At 36.1% G+C, this 17,807-nt stretch overlaps 1 protein-coding gene across 2 annotated transcripts; it reads right to left on the bottom strand.

Moving 5' to 3' along the window:
- Window positions 1-3,685: 3,685 nt before the first annotated feature.
- Window positions 3,686-9,520, bottom strand: vip (vasoactive intestinal peptide). 2 transcript variants are annotated; one of them, XM_066696995.1, is made up of 7 exons: window positions 9,309-9,520; window positions 8,623-8,739; window positions 7,987-8,109; window positions 7,385-7,489; window positions 5,946-6,077; window positions 5,610-5,724; window positions 3,686-3,985 (listed from the first exon to the last, which is right to left on the bottom strand). In XM_066696995.1, the coding sequence occupies exons 2-7, from the start codon at window positions 8,727-8,729 to the stop codon at window positions 3,977-3,979; spliced, it is 591 nt and encodes a 196-aa protein (XP_066553092.1). In that variant the 5' UTR covers window positions 8,730-8,739; window positions 9,309-9,520; the 3' UTR covers window positions 3,686-3,976. The 2 variants fall into 2 exon arrangements, with proteins under 2 accessions (XP_066553092.1, XP_066553093.1); XM_066696996.1 differs by lacking the exon at window positions 7,987-8,109.
- Between the last annotated feature and the right edge of the window lie 8,287 nt (window positions 9,521-17,807).

The raw sequence follows: 17,807 nt of genomic DNA, 5'->3' as shown, positions 1-17,807 counted from the left end.
TGCCTTCAAGCACTGTGAAGCCCTGCTGTGCTTGCCATTGATGGGAGGAGGCTGAATCAGGTATCGCGACAGCTTTGGTACATGTTTTCATGATTGGCAGGTCAAAAGGTTCTTCCCATTCAGTAATGGCTGTCTTACTTTTTCAGGGAACCATGGTTATGATAATAACCTAACGTTTCAAATCCATGGTCTTCTCTTTTGAGTCAGTTTGTCCCTACTAGGAACTGTGAGATTGTAGGTAAAACAAAAATGGTTTTAATTTAATTTAACAAAAATAAAATGACAAAAAAATCTCTTTCTTTAGTTTTTTTTTGTGTTGCCATCGGCTTCCAAGAGACAAGAATGTGATTTGACAAATTAAGATTAAAGTGGCACTGGCAAAAGTTTTCATAGCCTCCTGTCTCTTTAGATGGTTTTCTTTATTATTTAAAAGAGTGACAGTGATCAGTTTTGAGGTAGAATTTTCATACCAAATTTTTTGTGTCTCAATAGGCTTTGTTTTGGGCCCCACTGTGTTAACCTGACTGTACTGGACAGTCAAGCAGGCCATTCCTGAGTCATTTCAAGCACAAGATATCTATACGTGATTAACATCAATGCATTTTGTGAGCTTGACTTTGCATAAGAGTGAAGCTATATATGTTCCACATAGAGCTGTAGAAATGAAAGATGCTCCTTATAGTTGATATACCAGCTATGAAGAAATGAAAACAAGCAAACAAACAAAAACAAAACAAGAAACATGTTAATGTGGGCTTGATTACAAAATAATTTCCAAACAATTATATATTTTTTTGTCTTCAAAACTGTACCACTGTCAGAAAAGCTTGTTTTTTTATATTTTGGTGTATTTTGGTACTTTTATATTTATCTGGTGTATTCTCAATGAGTACACATACAAATAAAAGGGGATCGTGGTCTGGTATATTAAATGAAGACAGAGGCTTGAAATGTTATTACTGATGGTTAAGTGATTTGTCTAATACTGTTAGAACATAAGAAAGTTTACAAATGAGAGGAGGTCATTCGACCCATCATGCTCGTTTGATGTCTGTTAAAGTGATGCAAGGATCCTAGCCAGTCTCTTACTACATCTGTGTTATCCAAGGCAACTTAGATATTTTATAAAAGTAGCATAAAATATACTTAATATTAATATACACAAAAGGGTTACATCATCACTACACAAAATACATTTACAATGCATTAAAAATAACAGAATTAAGTCAGATGTTGGTGGTGCACAAATAAGGGGGTGCAATAAAAACAAAAACAAAACAATCTCAAGTGAGCAATGTATGTATTAGACGATATACACAATTTTACATATAAACCAAATTAAGCATCTTTGTGTTCTGGTTCCAGCTGTGCTACAGTATTGTGTAACCCTCTGTATATTTGTGCAGTATCGTTGTCTATATGATGCACAGCAATGACTTCGAATAAGGGGAATTCTCTGAAAGCACGTACGTTATTACTATATTGTAAACTCTCCCAGCACATTCCTTTTGACATTTGTGACTAATCTTGAGCTCAAATATCATGCTTAATTTTGACACTCGTAAACAACCTGAGTCATCGCTGGGTTTTGTGCTGTTGTACAGAAACACCCCCTTCACCGCTCAAACCCCCCCAGAGCACAGAGTGTGTGTGTGTGTGTGTGTGTGTGTGTGTGTGTGTGCGCAGGGAGGGGGGAGGGATTAACATAGAAATAAATTGATTTTAATTAAAATATGTCTCCCAAAATCTACTTCAAAATTCAATAAAGGTGAAGTGACATGTCTGGTGTTTCACTAATTAAGAATCCCTAGAAACCCTGTTAATCACATTCACGTAATTGGTATCAGAAAGTTGTGTTTCATTGAAGTGTTTGTTTCAAAACCAGGTTTAAGCACAGGACTTATTCTGTCAATGTATCACTTTTACAAATCGACAGAAGTCTTCTATTAGGCACAAAAGTGTTTGTTTGGAGGATAAAACCCTCATAAATAGTTGTATACCGAATTTAAAATCCATTGGAGAAACACTTGATTATGTTATGTGTTTGTTTGTCTCTGTTCATTTACCCCCACACTCTGAACCCAGAAATTGCAATGTTTCCTTCTTATTTCATGACTCAGTCACTCACTCATAATATCCCGTGCTTGTCAAATCACAGAGATAAAAATACCTCAAAACACCTTGTCATCAATCACTTCTGTAAAGAATTACACCAAGTAAACAATCAGTTTTGCACTAATAAAACTCATTTTTTATTAACTGCATATATGAGAAGTTACATTCATTTGAAAAAGAAACAAATAAACTTTTTTTTTTTAATTAACTCACTTTTTCCCTGGTAGTAAACAATATACTCTTAAAATTTGAAGTACATTTTTTTGGATAGTTTTCCTCGGTTGGGCAAAGTGGTTTCTTTCCCCTTTAAGGTATGACTGGATACTGTTGATTCGCTAAGAATTAAAAAAATAATCCAGGTAGAAATATGAATTTGGAAAGTAATGTATTTGTGTAAGAGTAACTATGTGGTTCAGTCGGCAAACCATCCTCTTCAAAAGTCAAGCAGATGTGCAAGGGTAACTGAATACTTTTGATAAAAACTAAATGTATATGCTTTTTCAAATCAGAAAAATGTTGTGAATGTTGACCTTAGTGCCACTGCAGGCAATTTTGTCTTACTTTGCTTGAAATATGCCATTTAAAACCAAACAAACTGGAGTGTTGATTCAGACTTTTAGTATTACTTCCAATTGCACAGATCAATAGGAGATAAAATCTGAAGGTTTACCCCAGAACATATACATTGATATTTAATCTTTTTTGGAAACTCAGGTGAAAGATGATCACATTTAACCCTGAAACAGGTCTCAAAGGACATGTGTTATTCCACTCCAGGTTTTGCAGCCAACAAACCCTTCAAAGGTTTAATTCGATAAATGTGATTAACAATCAGGAGTTTCCCAAGCAACTGGCATGGTAAGATATATGGACCGGTGTTTTTGCAAAATGCTTCCTTACATATTTAGTATGTCCTGAGCATTTGGATTAACTTTGCATCAATGCTGATTTTGATCTAGCAATTGCAGTAATAAAAATCCTGCAGCATATCAAAACATCTAGAACACTCTCGACTCCATATCTGAAGGGAATTGCTGATGTTAATTAAAACTATATCAAGTGATTGATTTGGTAATTATCTTTGCTGCCACAATAAAGGAAATAAGTGAATCTGAATATTCAGCACATGCCAATATAAAGCTTTCTTGGAGAAAACGCCCAGACCTATTTTAATTGCCAGTTAATGACTAATTTACATAAATCTTATTTTACAAGCCAATTTTTCATTCTTGACCTAGATAATATTTTAAATTAGAAATTTGCTGATTAAGTCCAGTCAAATCATACTAGGCAAAGTCATTTTGGATTTCATTATGTTCAGAATTCACTTATCAAGCTCTTAAAAGTAGAAGTATCAGAAAGTTAATTAGTACCAGCATAACAAGGGTAGACTGATTAACATTACCACTGTATTTTCTTGTATATCTTGGATATATATTGCATTTCACAATGCTTCTGTCTATTATAATTCCAAAACAATAAAAAAAAGCTATCATATGCTTAATTTCTGACCTACAGGTGGATTTTGCTGATATGATACAATATGATTTGTACATTGCTCAGTACAGTATTCATTTAAATGCATTTATTGAATTAAGATTTACAGAAGACTAGTCCACGCACTGTTTCCGATCCAAGACTAACATACATTATGTACAGCTTCAGGCCAACATCCCTAACTCAAAGTATATTATTTACAGTGTAAACATTTACTTTATATATAAGAAGGAACCAAGTTTGTCACAATTCTTAACTTCACAACATTTCTGTTTTGGTTTTAATACTGATGTTCTTATAATGCTATTTAAATGGCAAAATAATAATGGTTTGCTTTCTCGTCATTCTTTCGGGGAGGCGTTCTTCAGAGCGTCTGCAAAACAAGACATAAGCAGAATTAAATTTAGACCAATCACATTATCCACATTGACAGATGTAGTCCCATGTCCCACATGAACAAAACTGTCTGAATTTCTATGCTAGATTAGCAGCTTTCTCATGGTTTTGCCAAACACAGATTTTGTTTTGCCAAATTTTTCTATGCTCTGTCTAAAGGTGTAATACCTCTTTATGTGTTATCGGGATTTTCCTTTAGAACATAAGAAAGTGTACAATCGAGAGGAGGCCATTCGACCCATCGTGCTCGTTTGGTGTCCATTAATAACTAAGTGATCCAAGGATCCTATCCAGTGTATTTTTTAATGTTCCCAAGTTTTCAGCTTCAACCCCATCGCTGGGGAGTTTGTTCCAGATTGTGACGACTCTCTGTGTGAAGAAGTATCTCTTGTTTTCTGTCTTGAATGCCCTGAATGCCTTTGCTCTCCTAAACTCCCCTATGGTTTGGTGAAAAGTCATTTTTTTACAATGGTGCGACCACAATCACCTGCCCAAAGACATGTGCAATTTTGAACATCACTGAACTGAAAATCCACAGTGCCAAGGTACAAAAGTGCACAAATCTGAAAGCCACTGAGCACAGCAGTAACAGAGCATCACTTATGTTTTCTAGACTACTCAAACTACTCTCATAAACGACACAGCTGGCAGAACTCCTCTGTGTTTCACCCTCAGGGAAAGAAGCTATAAAGGATATTGTTAATCCAAGGAAGCTATTGTTAATTATGTTTGAGCTTTGTCATATGTGTGTGCAAATCAATTCAGCAGATATAATGGATATGTCTTTTAATGTCAATTTAAGTGTTATGTTTAAAACAGGAAATTCCAGAGATTAACAGGCAATGCACTTTAATTTCTACTTCTAACTCAACTTTCAGTCTCAGCTGGTTATTTGCTATATGGGTAGAAAAAGTTTATTTTATTGACCTTTTCGTGTGTGGAAGTTGATAGAGACTGTTACAATAAAAACCTGCAGGATTCTGGACTTCCAAGATCAGTGTTTTGCTAAATGCAGTGCATGATCCAACAAAAGGAAACGCCCACCTCTTTATAAAAGACAATTGAACAGCCAATCACTGTGGCTGCTATGAATGTGGACCCATGCAATCTTTGTGACAACTATGCCAATCCTACAGAATAACTAAGATACAATTTTCAGGACTTTACACGAAAAGTAAGACCTTGGCTGACCAGAATTCCAGAACGATTTTGAATGGCGATTAAAGATCATATTGATGCTTAATCCAGAACAGGCGGGCTTTAGTAAAATGTAGTATTACACACCCGTTCCTGTTTGCTAAAGCTGCATATTGCATATTGTTTCTTTTCATTTCAACATTGTCCTCCAGCCTCTTTAAACTTAAGTCACTGCACTGACATTCTGGAAGGCAGCTTGTATTCTGAGCAGTGGTGTATCTGTGAAGCTGTTGTTTGTCTTGCAGCTGCTGGAGAAAGGCCAAATACAGATATACCACTGCACCACATACACACTGACACCTTGAGAATACAAACTAATCAGATGCAGCACATAAATTGAAATATTGAGATCTATATTTTCTTGTAGTGTTTCTCCGATTGGTTTATATAGCAATACCACCTACCAATGGCAGGTGATTGAGCAGTTCGTCTACTGTGACATCATCGTAGCTCTCTTGAAAGGAGGGCTCGCTTACGGTGGCTTCATCCTGAAGGCTGGGGGGATTGATGTCTTCCTGGCTGTTAAGGACGAGAGGAGGAACATTACGTGTCTTTTCTTACACCTTTGTCTTTAAATGGTCATACTAGCTGAAGCAAACTGTCCTTCACTTTTATTTAAGTTAATCAAAGAACTCTTTAGATTATTATTATTATCCTTATTATTTTGCTACAGAACCCATGCTGAATGGAAGAGTCTTCATGCACAACGTTTGATAATTTGGCTCTTTCTTGGCCCATACCTTCTCTTTCCTGTTAGGACTGAGTTCAGGTATTTCTTCACAGCCATTTGTTTCCTGAAGCGGCTATAGTTGTCTGTAAATATGGCATCAGAGTGGCGCTTGACTGGCATGGGATCCTCCAGTAGGTCATTACTAAGGAGAAGGAACATAACATTATCACCACTTTAACCTTGTAATCCAACATTTGAATTTTTGGAGATTGAAGTTGGCTTCACCTATGGACAATGTTTCTCTTATCTTGTAATACTGGCTGTATATTTGTGTCTGTGCTAGGAGTCAAACATTTATGTCCCGTACAATAATAAGCATGCGATATGTATGGATTTGAATAATCTAGTCGTTTCTGCTCTCAGAGGTAAGTATGTTGACAGCGCTTTAAAGAATTTAAGAATTGCGGTCAACATCAATTAACTGGGTTATCTTTCCTTAGAACGTAAAGTACAATGTCTCTGTAATTATAGAGGTAACAGTAGGGATAGGCTTTGATTGTTTGAATAGTAATTGTTTTCTGTGGTCTATAATGAACCTTAAGTTAAAAGCTACCGGCATCTAGGAAAATAATGGGAATAATTACCGCTCATTGCATTCAAACAATTAACAGTAAAAGTAAGGGTTTGGATTAGAATACTTTTGAACTTCCGATCACTTCATTTACAAGAACCAATCTGAATGCGTCTTGTCCCCGGGGAGATTTTGGAGACGTTTGTAGATCCAGGGAAAGTGCAGAGAAACACTTAATTTTAAGAACTATGCAAGCACGCAATATAATTATATTGACATAATGTGAATTGACTGTTGTATCATCAAGTAACTGCACTTGTAATTTACTCTACCAAACTTGGTTACATATAAATACCTCCAAAGACGACGACCTCTGACGCTGACACCAATATTCATGTAATTGTCATAATCTATACATCGAGACAGCGATAATAATTGGAAAACACATATACTGACTCCTTGACCCATTGGAGGTTTTGGTTAAGGATATTTTGGACAGTATTCTAATGCTTCATCATTAACTAACCTATGCAGTTCAGTTTGAATTAATATAATGTACTGCTATTAAACAATTTAATCTGCCTATACCAATAGCATCCCTCACAATGTATCCACTTGCGTATACATTTTAACATCTTTACGTTTTAATACCATTGAAATCATATTACCAGCTTATATTTAACAGTTATGTTGGTGGCAAATTAGAAGTTCAAAACTAAAACACAGCCAGGTCACCTATACACATCTCAAAAGACTTATTTTTCTATTAACCCCGACACATGCATGACTCTTTTCAAACGTTTGAATGCGGTATTACTCTTGTGAAGATAAGCAATATCAAGTTGGCTCCAATTGTTTCCTTGCCAGCAGACCTATATCCGCCAAACTTCATAAGCATGTATTTCAACCAGTAATCAAATGAAAAACCAAAAGATTACCTGACTCTTTTTCCAATTAAGGATTCCAGGTACCGTCTAGCAGATAGCTGGCCAAGAAGTTTGCTATATCCACTGGTAAAAAGGCCATCTGCGTGTCTGGTCGGTCTACAAAACAAACAAACAATAAAACATTAACATAAAAACAGTGCTCAATACTTTTACGTTCAGAAATCCAACTTTTAAATAGATTCGATACAAACGCCAGAAAGACCCAGTAAATGTAAAAGTACAATATTCCATGTTTTTAAGACTGTTGCCCGGACACAATCAACTTTTGATCGGATGAATTGGAAATTATATAATGCCAATAGTGACATTTTTGGTTTCGTTGTTGCTTCTGCATAATGCAAACGCAAATGCAAATGTATATAAGGCAATGATAGATATTTTACAGACACTACAAGTCTGAACTGTTTTGTAAAATTATACTTATATATAAGCTATATATTACACACACAATGTACGTATGTATCTACATATGCAAGTATCCATCTATCCACCTATAATTTGAGTATACCTACCTATCTACCGAATATGTAGCCTATATGAAGTCATTTTGGGTATAGGTGATTTGAATGCTATAGGATTGCAGGATATCGTACCTAGCCATTGCGTTTGACAGATCATAGTAAAGTTTATAGCTCTCTGGTACTGAATCGTGTTTGGACGTGCTCTTCGTCCAGTCGTTATCGCTGTCTCCCTCTATTGCCATTGCGTTTCCCAGCCTACGGATCACGAGAGACAAACAATTCAATTCAACATATGTTGTACTCAAAATGTGTATGTGTAAATACATATTTCGAAAAACGTGAAAGTATGGGAAACAAGCATTTGATTTGGCTGAAAGGATTCGTTTGCAGTTATTAAGGCAGCAAATCAGTTATGCTGTATAGCTTAATGTTTTTTCTATTATGTATAAACTCCCATAAGCATGACGTTTTCTTAAATATATTACATTTGAAAAGTGTGCTCAATTGCGCTCCTGCTGTTACTAATCATCACTATCACCACCATGGTTATTTTCGTAACGTCAAAGCTAACTAGGTATAGAAACCTTTAGGTTTATGAACTAAACATTCAACCCACCCAAAATTAACCAATTTTAAGCAGGATTAACCAAACACAATGCTTGCGTTTGCGACTTTTATGCAACGCACGTGTCCTGAGGGCACCAGCCGTAATTAAACTGAATTTAAATCTCAATCACACCATGAAAGGTGTAACTTAGTTGGTCTTACCTCATAGAGGAATACGTCCCCAGCGCCGGTAGACTCAGAGTCCGGGAACACAACACACTGCACAGGGCTACTAGCAGAAGAATCTGGGAGCTGCTCCTTGGTAACATAGCTTTGAATCTGGAAATTATAATGGATAATGGTCCTTAGCACGACTGTATCCTCTCAGTCATTTACAGCAATAATGTAACACAATTATAAAATAAAGAAAAAAAATAGTGAAAGAAGGGCTATCAGCTACATAACATTTCAATTTTACTTTTTTGTATTTGCATTAGTGGTGTGTATATTGTCTGTTTCGTTTTTTTCGTTGAATAGAGTTTGGACAGTTTCAGCAGATAACAGAAGTGAACAGTTTTACACAGAAGTGAAGAGGTTATAATTTCGTAACTTTATATTTCTTATCTAGTACACACAAATAATGCAGTAGTTGAGTGCATCAGCTTTAAAAATACTTGAATGTGGCGAAAAAACTCTCAAGTTAGGTCCTTTTACAAACATGAGTTAAGTTTTTCACAGCCCAGATAATGAAAGAACTCCAGTCAGTTCCACTAGCAGACAGGTCTTAACATAGAAAACAAAATACCGAGCTATATAAGTTTCATTTTGTTTCTCTAATGCAATTTTTTTAAAGGGATTCAATTATTAATGGTTTATATCCCCTGAAGTGGAGGGTATTGGCTACTTACATGTGCTTTGAGAAAGTGCTTCTGTTCGTGTCTGTGACGGGAGCTGTCCGTGGTGCTGAAAGCAGCGTTGGTGGTGCTAAAAGCAGCGGCGGAGGTGTTGTATCAAGGCTCCCACTCTGCTGCAGTTTCCCGCGGAGCAAATCCCTCCTCTTCAGCTGGATGTCACGGGTGGGTCTTCTGAACTCCACTGGCACTCTTGTGTGGAAGTGGAGCACTCTCGCCCGTTTTATACATCTGAATACTTTTCACCACGCAGGAAGGCAATCAGATGTGATCAGGGCACATACGTCATTCCCAGTCCCATTGGGATAGGTGAGTTCGTCATTGACTTGTTGGAAGGCTTAGACTGGTGAGCCAGCCCCCATAGTGGGACTGGTTAATACTCGTACATAATGTAATTTAATGTAAAAAGTCCCCCAAGATATTGTTTCATCTAACCCCTGTACAAAAATATGAGAAAAAATATTTCATTCTTAAATCAGACAGGCATCCTTTATGTCTGCTATTAATGCTATGTATTTTATAATACCCGATGAATGAAACGGGTGCATCTCATGCATGTGGTATTATAAAATACATAGCGTTAATAGCAGAATTGAAGGATACTTCTTGGTTTCAAATATGTTCCTCAAGACACAATCATGTACCACAAACCATACAATTATTATCGCTATGAAGATATATCCTTCTAAGTGAGTTTTTGTGTGTGAGATGGAAATGTTAGTGTATTAAGTAACTTATGTAACTGATAATGTTTCAAGATTCATTCATACTTTTTTTTGCTTTAGCTCTTAAGTTTCTGAACAAGTTAATATCCGGTATAAACGCTGAATGAGGTTTACATTTCAGTACGTTATTTCAGAAGCACTGAACAATTTATTTCACTTGAAATAGTGGAATAATACCAAATACATTTAGAAATGTTGAAATAGATAGCGATGAATTAAGATATATGTATATACAATATATATGTCATATACCATAAGTTACAATATACACAATATACAATAATGTATCTAAAACAAGACTACTACATTACAAATGCCAGGGTTCAGCTGAATACTTTTTAAATACATTTTTGCTACACTCTGGGATCACGTTTAAATTCATATACAAAATAAAGTATAACATAACCTAAGGGCATAACCTTACTTGGAATACGATGCAGTGTTGAAATTCTGCACTTGATATTTCAGTTTAAAACACAATGCTTACATTTTCTACAGTACTAAGAAACCCGTTAAAACATAATACCTTATACATATGCATTTGATTTTCACTTATTCATGTTATGAAATACATGTGTTGTTGTTGTTATTATTATTATTATTATTATTATTATTATTATTATTATTATTATTATTATTATTACATCCTCGTTTGGGCTATAGAATATGTGTGCATATGTGCTCTACACATTACTGTTATGTGGTCATGTGACGCAAATCTGCATTTTGATTCGACTGGAATAGCAACAATTAAAAAAAGAAAAAAGAAAATTCGATTACAAAATATAATAACAAATAACAATATCCAGAATCAAAAGAATACAATGGATGAATTCCGAATCGGAATCAGTTTATTATTATTAGTAGTAGTATTAGTAATAATAATAATAATAATAATAATAATAATAATAATAATAATAATAATAATAATAATGTCATGTGGGTGACTAGGGGTCCATTTACTTTTTTCCCTTGAACCTGAGTGTGTATTATATTGTATCACTATTATTATTATTATTATTATTATTATTATTATTATTATTATTATGTGACGGGGGCAGATGTGACGGGAACACAGACAGACAGACAGGCAGTTTGTGTTATGCTCGTCTTGTATATCTATGAGAATACTACAAAGCACACACCATATGGATACAGTTTTAAATGCATGTCTGTCAAGTTAGAGTACAAGTCTCGAACCATGGTGTAAGAAACGCGCCTTTTAGATTTAGCTTTTAGTGTGTATTGGTTTTTAGTTAAAACTCTAGCAGTGGGCTCTTGTTTTTCATTTAGCATTTTATTATTCTACATTCTACTTGTCTACTTAAGACTACAATTACTATTGGATTGCTATAGAGATCGGCCTTTCTTTTTATGTACAGTTCTGTATTAAATTAACACTCTGTAACCGGCTCTATCTTTTAAAGGTTTTACATTCTAGTTTTAACTTATTTTAGATTTCTTAATTGGGAAAGGGGAGTCAGTGTATAGAGCTTCATAAATTGGACTTGGGGAATCCAGGATTTTAGTATAGCCTATTTGGGGAAATGTTTTATTTGGACACTTTTGTATGATGAACATGGGTTGTGTAGTGTCGGGTTTTGTGATTAGTTATTTAATTGAGTGGTGCACGTTACTGAAGGTTGTGTTCTAGGCCTAGACTGGAATATATGATATTAAAGCGCATTTACTGGCACTTGTTTTATTTTCACATTGTTTAGTATTGTTTTTAAATTGGTGTCTGTCCTGTGCATGGTGTTGTATGGTGGTCCTGGTTCAAGAGGTGCAACCTGTAGATAGAAGAACGTGACGGTGAGCTCCTGGCAACCCCCAGTTTGTTTGGCAGTGCAAAAGCAAGGCAGCGTTGATCAAGCTACGGCGTCTGGAAGACTGGAAACGAGGACTGAGAGAGGAGCTTCTAAACATGGACAGAGGATGTTCATGGAAGATCACCTTTGAGGGCTGGTGATCGATCCGCCCCCCCTGGATATGCCCCAAGAAGAGAGCCACGCTATTCAACTGAAGTTCCCTGGGTCTCGCAACTGGAGAATTATAACTTTGAACTGAAATATCGACCAGGCAAGGAAAATGTTAATACAGATGTTCTGTCCAGATTGCCTTTAGAATCCCAGGTCCAGGAGGAGGTTGGCGCTCAGATCCAGCAAGTTACTACGAGGCCTATGGTTCAGACTGCACAAGCCCAAGGCTGGTGTTGGGACCCTCATAAGTGGATGGCCCTCCAGAAAGAAGACCCTATGCTGAATAGAGTGCACTATTACACAGACCGAGGAAGTTGACCCTCAGAGGGAGAGCGGCAATTAGAGAGTGCCGCTGTCCTTGCTCCTGCAGTGGGCAAAGTTCAGTATCAAAGAGGGAGTATTGATGAGACAGAGTCGGCATCCAAACACTGGTGAGGTACACCTACAGATTCTTGTTCCACAGGGAGTGAGGCAGGCACTTTGGAAAGAATTCCATGACCATTCTGGACATCTGGGGGCACAAGACCCTATCTGCTCTACGATGGAGGTTCTATTGGCCGAAGATGAAGAAAACCACCATTAGGTCTCCAACTGTGAGAGATGTATCTTGAGGGAGGCCAAGACTGATGGTAAGGCCCCACTTGTCTCGATAGCTACAGCTGCCCTCTTAGAGATTGTTGCAATTGACTTTTTAACTTTGAGTGGACCCACTGACGCATACCAGAAAATGTTGGTAATTTCTGACTTGTTCACTCATTTTGCATGGGCTGTACCTACCAGAGATCAAACTTCATTAACCACTGCCCGTGCTTTATGGCATACTGTAATCCAACCATTCGGCTGTCCACAGAGGTTTCATTCTGATCAGGGAGCGAATTTTGAGTCTTGTCTCATTCACAAGCTGTGCTGGTACTATGGCTGTGAGAAGAGCACATGTGAAAGGTTTAACCAAACACTCATGAATATGCTAGGTACCCTACAGCAGGAAAGGTAAGATAGGTGGTTGGAGTCCCTTCCTGAATTGCTTCAGGCTACATGTGTCCCTTTTTACGTTACATTTGGTAGACATTCCAGACTACCAGTGGACCTCGTGACCTTGGACGGGACAAGAACAAGCTAGTGACTCCATAGTCATCCTGGGTTCTGTCCTCTCCCGGAAGTCAAGGAGGACTCACTAACCTTCACCAGGACTGCTGGGTACTTGGCATCAGCGTGGACTCTAGTCCCCCAGGACTCTCCTGATTTATTATTTTAGTGTTTTATCCCTTTGTATTAATACATTGTTTATTATTGCTTTTAAATTGGTGTCTGTCCTGTGCATGGCATTGTATGGTGGTCCTGATGCAACTAGGGATATTGGAACCAGAGGTGTGGAAGATCAATCAAAAGAAGAAAAGGTTCCTTTCTGGGCCCTAGTGCCCTAAATCCACTAGGTGGCGTAGCCATGGCTATAATCAGTTATTTATTTGTGTAAGGCTCCACTCACCTTGCGATAGTACCCCACCTCACACCCATTACAATAATAATGATATAGATATGGAATATACACCTCTACACTTCTTGTTTCATATTGTATATACCCGTTAAGGATACTTTATCAATATGTTATATATGAAGACTTGATTTATTTTTCAGTTACCCAAACTAAATAATTGACGTGCAAACGTGGACCCATAATTTGTATTATAAATTTGATTATAAAATTCTGTACTTTCAAAACGTCATCAAATGTAGAGTTCAGTTCTCTCACTACAGGACAATGTGTGTGCGTGCTATGATATTACTCGTTAGTTAAAAATGTGGGACTTTGTAAGGTTTCGATAAGTCTATTTACTTGTATAAACTTGAATCAGCCACTTCTGGTCCAGAACACCTACCATTACTTTACCACAATGAACACCAACAGAATAATTGTTCTGCAACAAAATCATTGTCTTACTATACCTACTTAAAAATAAAATGTTGGCAAAATATTGACAACAAGTGATGTAGCCTTGTTTCATGAAGTCTGCGTATTAAATTCACTTATGAATGTAGTAATCACATTCAGGCATCCGGAAATACTTCACTGCTGATGACTTTTATTATGTCTTTAGTGTTTAGACAAGTAAAGAATAATACTTTTAATTTAATACCAAAGAGATATTTGTGATTTGTCATGCACAGATTACTTATTTGGGGCGAATAGGTCAGATCTTCTTAATTGGCCATATTGCACTAATTAACCAATTTAATAATAGCACCGTGCAGTAACTTTCTGAAATCGTCAGTAATATAACTACTATAACTCATTAAATTAATATTTTCCAGACATATTTAAAATCTGGCGACCCTCAAGAAAACAGACATCACACACAAATATTTGTAATCTAATTTGATCAAATGCAGCATCTATAAAACGATGATGTCTACTGACATGTATAAAGTATGTAGTAGTAGTCAGAAACGTTCACAGCAATGGAACGTATACTGATCAATGATAGTTCTAGTACTGTGAAGAGATAAGAGCTTATCTATTCTCCTCTAGGCAGTAATGAACTTATTTGAAAAAAAAATATTGTCCCAGATTGTCAGTTTGAATAATTTAGGTTTGGTTTAGAGGAAGCTTTTTATTTACATTAATAGTAACAATCATTAAGGAGCTTTAATGAAATATTGCATGTCTGATGCTTTACATTGCACCACATTGGAAATTGACTACAGTATATTTTGGTTTGAGAAATGTAGATGCTTTGCATCACATAGCATTGTATCCAACACTCACATGAGCAAAAAGCAGAAAAGCCCTACAGGTAATATAAGGGTAGCTACCAATAAGGGTTATTTTATCTGCTGCCAAATAGTGTTTGTTTGCATCTTATTCATGTCTTTACATCAAACTCTAACTCTGATAAGATACACAGTTGTTCTGCTGACTAGTGACAACAAGCAGTACAACTGTTTCCTTATTTTTGTTTTTTGTTTTGTTTTGGATTAGTTTTGTTGGTACACACATCTAAAATGTAAACTCATGAGAGCTGAATGTTTACAGCAAGAGGGACACCACTCCACCTGGGCATAGTAGTTGTTTTAAAATGTTACAGTTTATAATTGATGTATAAAGGTTTACACAAACATTGTTCTTAGAGGGATTATAATACAATGTATATACTCTTTATTGTGGTGGATATGGAGAGGTATAAAGTACCTGTACAATGGACATTATCTTTTTACTTCACTGCTTTTCTAGACCTGCAGAATCTGCAGAAGCTACGTATTTCCAGCCACTGGCTGCACTGTTCTCAATCACACTGCACAATTAAATCAGGCCCAAAATTAAACCAATTATGCACAAACTACTTGGAAACATGCTGCCAAATTGACAGTGATGATTTTAAACAGATTCCTGACAGAGCCCAATATTCAGGATATTTTCAACCAGAATAAGGGGATATTATACATCCCAAGGAAGGGCAATGTTTGAGTCACAAGCTTTCCAAATTTCTGAAATGTATGAGTGTGTCATCTTATGAAGTCATTTATTTCCCTCTTATATCTTTGCCTCTTTAAGTTTAGGCCATCAAGGGTTTGTTGTTGGAAACATGTCATTTTGTATTATAACTACACTTCATTGTAGTTATAATAGTTGTTTTCACTCAGTAAATGATATCTTGATATCTCTCCCTTGCTTCAGTTTGCTTAGTTTGTATGCATGCAGGCAAAATAAATGAACAGCAAAAGAATGAAATATATCTCTATTCTAGCTCTTTTCAATTGAACCACCATAACTCTACGGCACATGTTTAGTCCAGCACTTTCAAATACTTGGCTGAAAATCGACCTTGTGTATTGATTTGTGGGATAGTGTGAACAGATAAATGTAATTTTACCCCCTTCCTACCATTGTGTGGTGTGCTCAGTGTGACCACTCAGCAGCTGTTAAGAAAAAAAAAAAAAAAGCAATATTTTGTATTATTGTTATGCTTCGAATTAGCAATTTATACTAAACATGTCCTATAGGTAGCTGTGACTGCAGCGATCTGAGTTTATCTTGAACCAGCCATTGAAATACTTGCCTAGAATAGGGTGCATTTATTTTACATTCAGCAGCACACTTCCATCTAAAGGTTTTCCAGTTCACAGAATGCAACCATCGTCCAAGTTTGCCAGACATTTCCAACAAACAAGTGCAACACCCTTTATAATTCATTAATGATGATGCAAAATGAGTTATGCATTTAAAGCAGCTCTGTTGTGACTCACACTTGCATCTTTTATACACGTCCACCTTGACATTCAGAAGCTGACCTGAACACTTTCATAATGAATCAATCTAGTGTTTTTTCACACGATAAATATCCCAATATTGAGCTCTGTGATAAATGGTCACAGAATGTGGAAATAGTTCCTCCATTAATAGTGGTTCAAAAAGACTGAAAATAAATGTAAAATGTGCATAAATAATCTAGGTTTCTAGCTAGTTTAGCTGCAAAAATAGCAATTTTTAATTTCAATCTCTTTTTAATTCTTATTATCCTGTTTAGCATATATCCATGGACTAGCTGCACAAGGAACTATATGTGCACATATATATATATATATATATATATATATATATATATATACTCTGGTCATAAAAATTATATTTGAAGATAGTATAGCGTAGGTTTGCAGAGATCAACATAGCTTTTCAAATTCTGTCAGGCAATTACTTATAAATTTTGTAGATACCAAATACAGTAACACGTTATTATTTGACCTCAGACTCTGCCTACTCCAAAAGTAACTAATCCATCCTTATTTTCTGCAGTACTGTTAAACTGGATTTAGCAGGCTGCCATCCAGAACTGGTTTTGGAAACAGCTGGGTACAGAGTTTATATAGATATGTATAGTAATATATAGTATTATACAGTACTATATATGAATTTAAATGTTTAACATCAGGAAAACTTGACAATAATGTGATATTTTCCAAGCCTGAGACTGAGAAGTTACATATCCCCCAGCGTCATTGTTTTTAACTGACAAAAAGTGCATTCATTCTTATAAACCATAAACAAAAATGAATATTTGAGAAGAACAGTTGCATCTGTTCTTGTTTTAATTTTGGGTTCCTTCAAAGAAATTGTCCTCTTGTCCTCCCGAGCCCAGCATCTCAAGAGCACTGTATCACTGCAGTTAAACAAACAGCTGCTTACTGTGTCATTCAACAAAACCTGAAGCTGTGCAATCATCTGTGTCTGAAGCCCTGTAAAGACATTATCTACAATAATGCTTTCAGAGCATCATTAGACTCTCAAACTGATGCCAGGGCACAAGACGGAGAATTATAATAGGAGCTAGTGCTCAGCATCTACCTCTCCTGAGAGTACAAGTCATCGGAGGCAATGAAATTATATCATTTTTCCTGGGTTGCTAATAAAATTGTATTTTGCATTTCCTTCAATACTAACTAGATAAATAGTGCATTGAAGACATATTATTTAATTCCTAAAGGATTTGCTGGCTGTCTAGAGCTTGTTAACATCTTGCGTGTATCTGTTTTGACATTTCATAATGACAAACAGACTCAACAACAGATAGGTGGGGTATTCTAGAGATCAAATCCCTCACCCGTCTGCCTTCTTGTGGCAGCAAACATTAGACATTTAACTGAACTTTGGTCTCCTAAAGTAAAATTGAGTTTAAGTTTTCTTTAAAGGATTTTCCAGGCTTGTCAGTTATGTGCACAATACAGATGTTCCAACATACCTGAAACTAAACGATAAGAAGTAAAACATGAAGTAAAATGAGTTGAAGATTATAATGCAG

This window comes from Amia ocellicauda, chromosome 23 (genome assembly GCF_036373705.1).
Source record: "Amia ocellicauda isolate fAmiCal2 chromosome 23, fAmiCal2.hap1, whole genome shotgun sequence".
NCBI lineage: Eukaryota > Metazoa > Chordata > Actinopteri > Amiiformes > Amiidae > Amia > Amia ocellicauda.
The sequence above is the reverse complement of the archived record's forward strand: the minus strand, read 5'-3'. Positions and strand labels throughout refer to the sequence as shown.

Coding starts and splice junctions, on each gene's coding strand:
- vip (XM_066696995.1), bottom strand. CDS start 8,729: ATGTTACCAAGGAGCAGCTCCCAGATTCTTCTGCTAGTAGCCCTGTGC. Junction 6,078..7,384: donor TTAATTGGAAAAAGAGTCAG/GTAATCTTTTGG, acceptor CCTTCTCCTTAG/TAATGACCTACTGGAGGATC. Junction 5,725..5,945: donor GTCCTAACAGGAAAGAGAAG/GTATGGGCCAAG, acceptor CGTCCTTAACAG/CCAGGAAGACATCAATCCCC.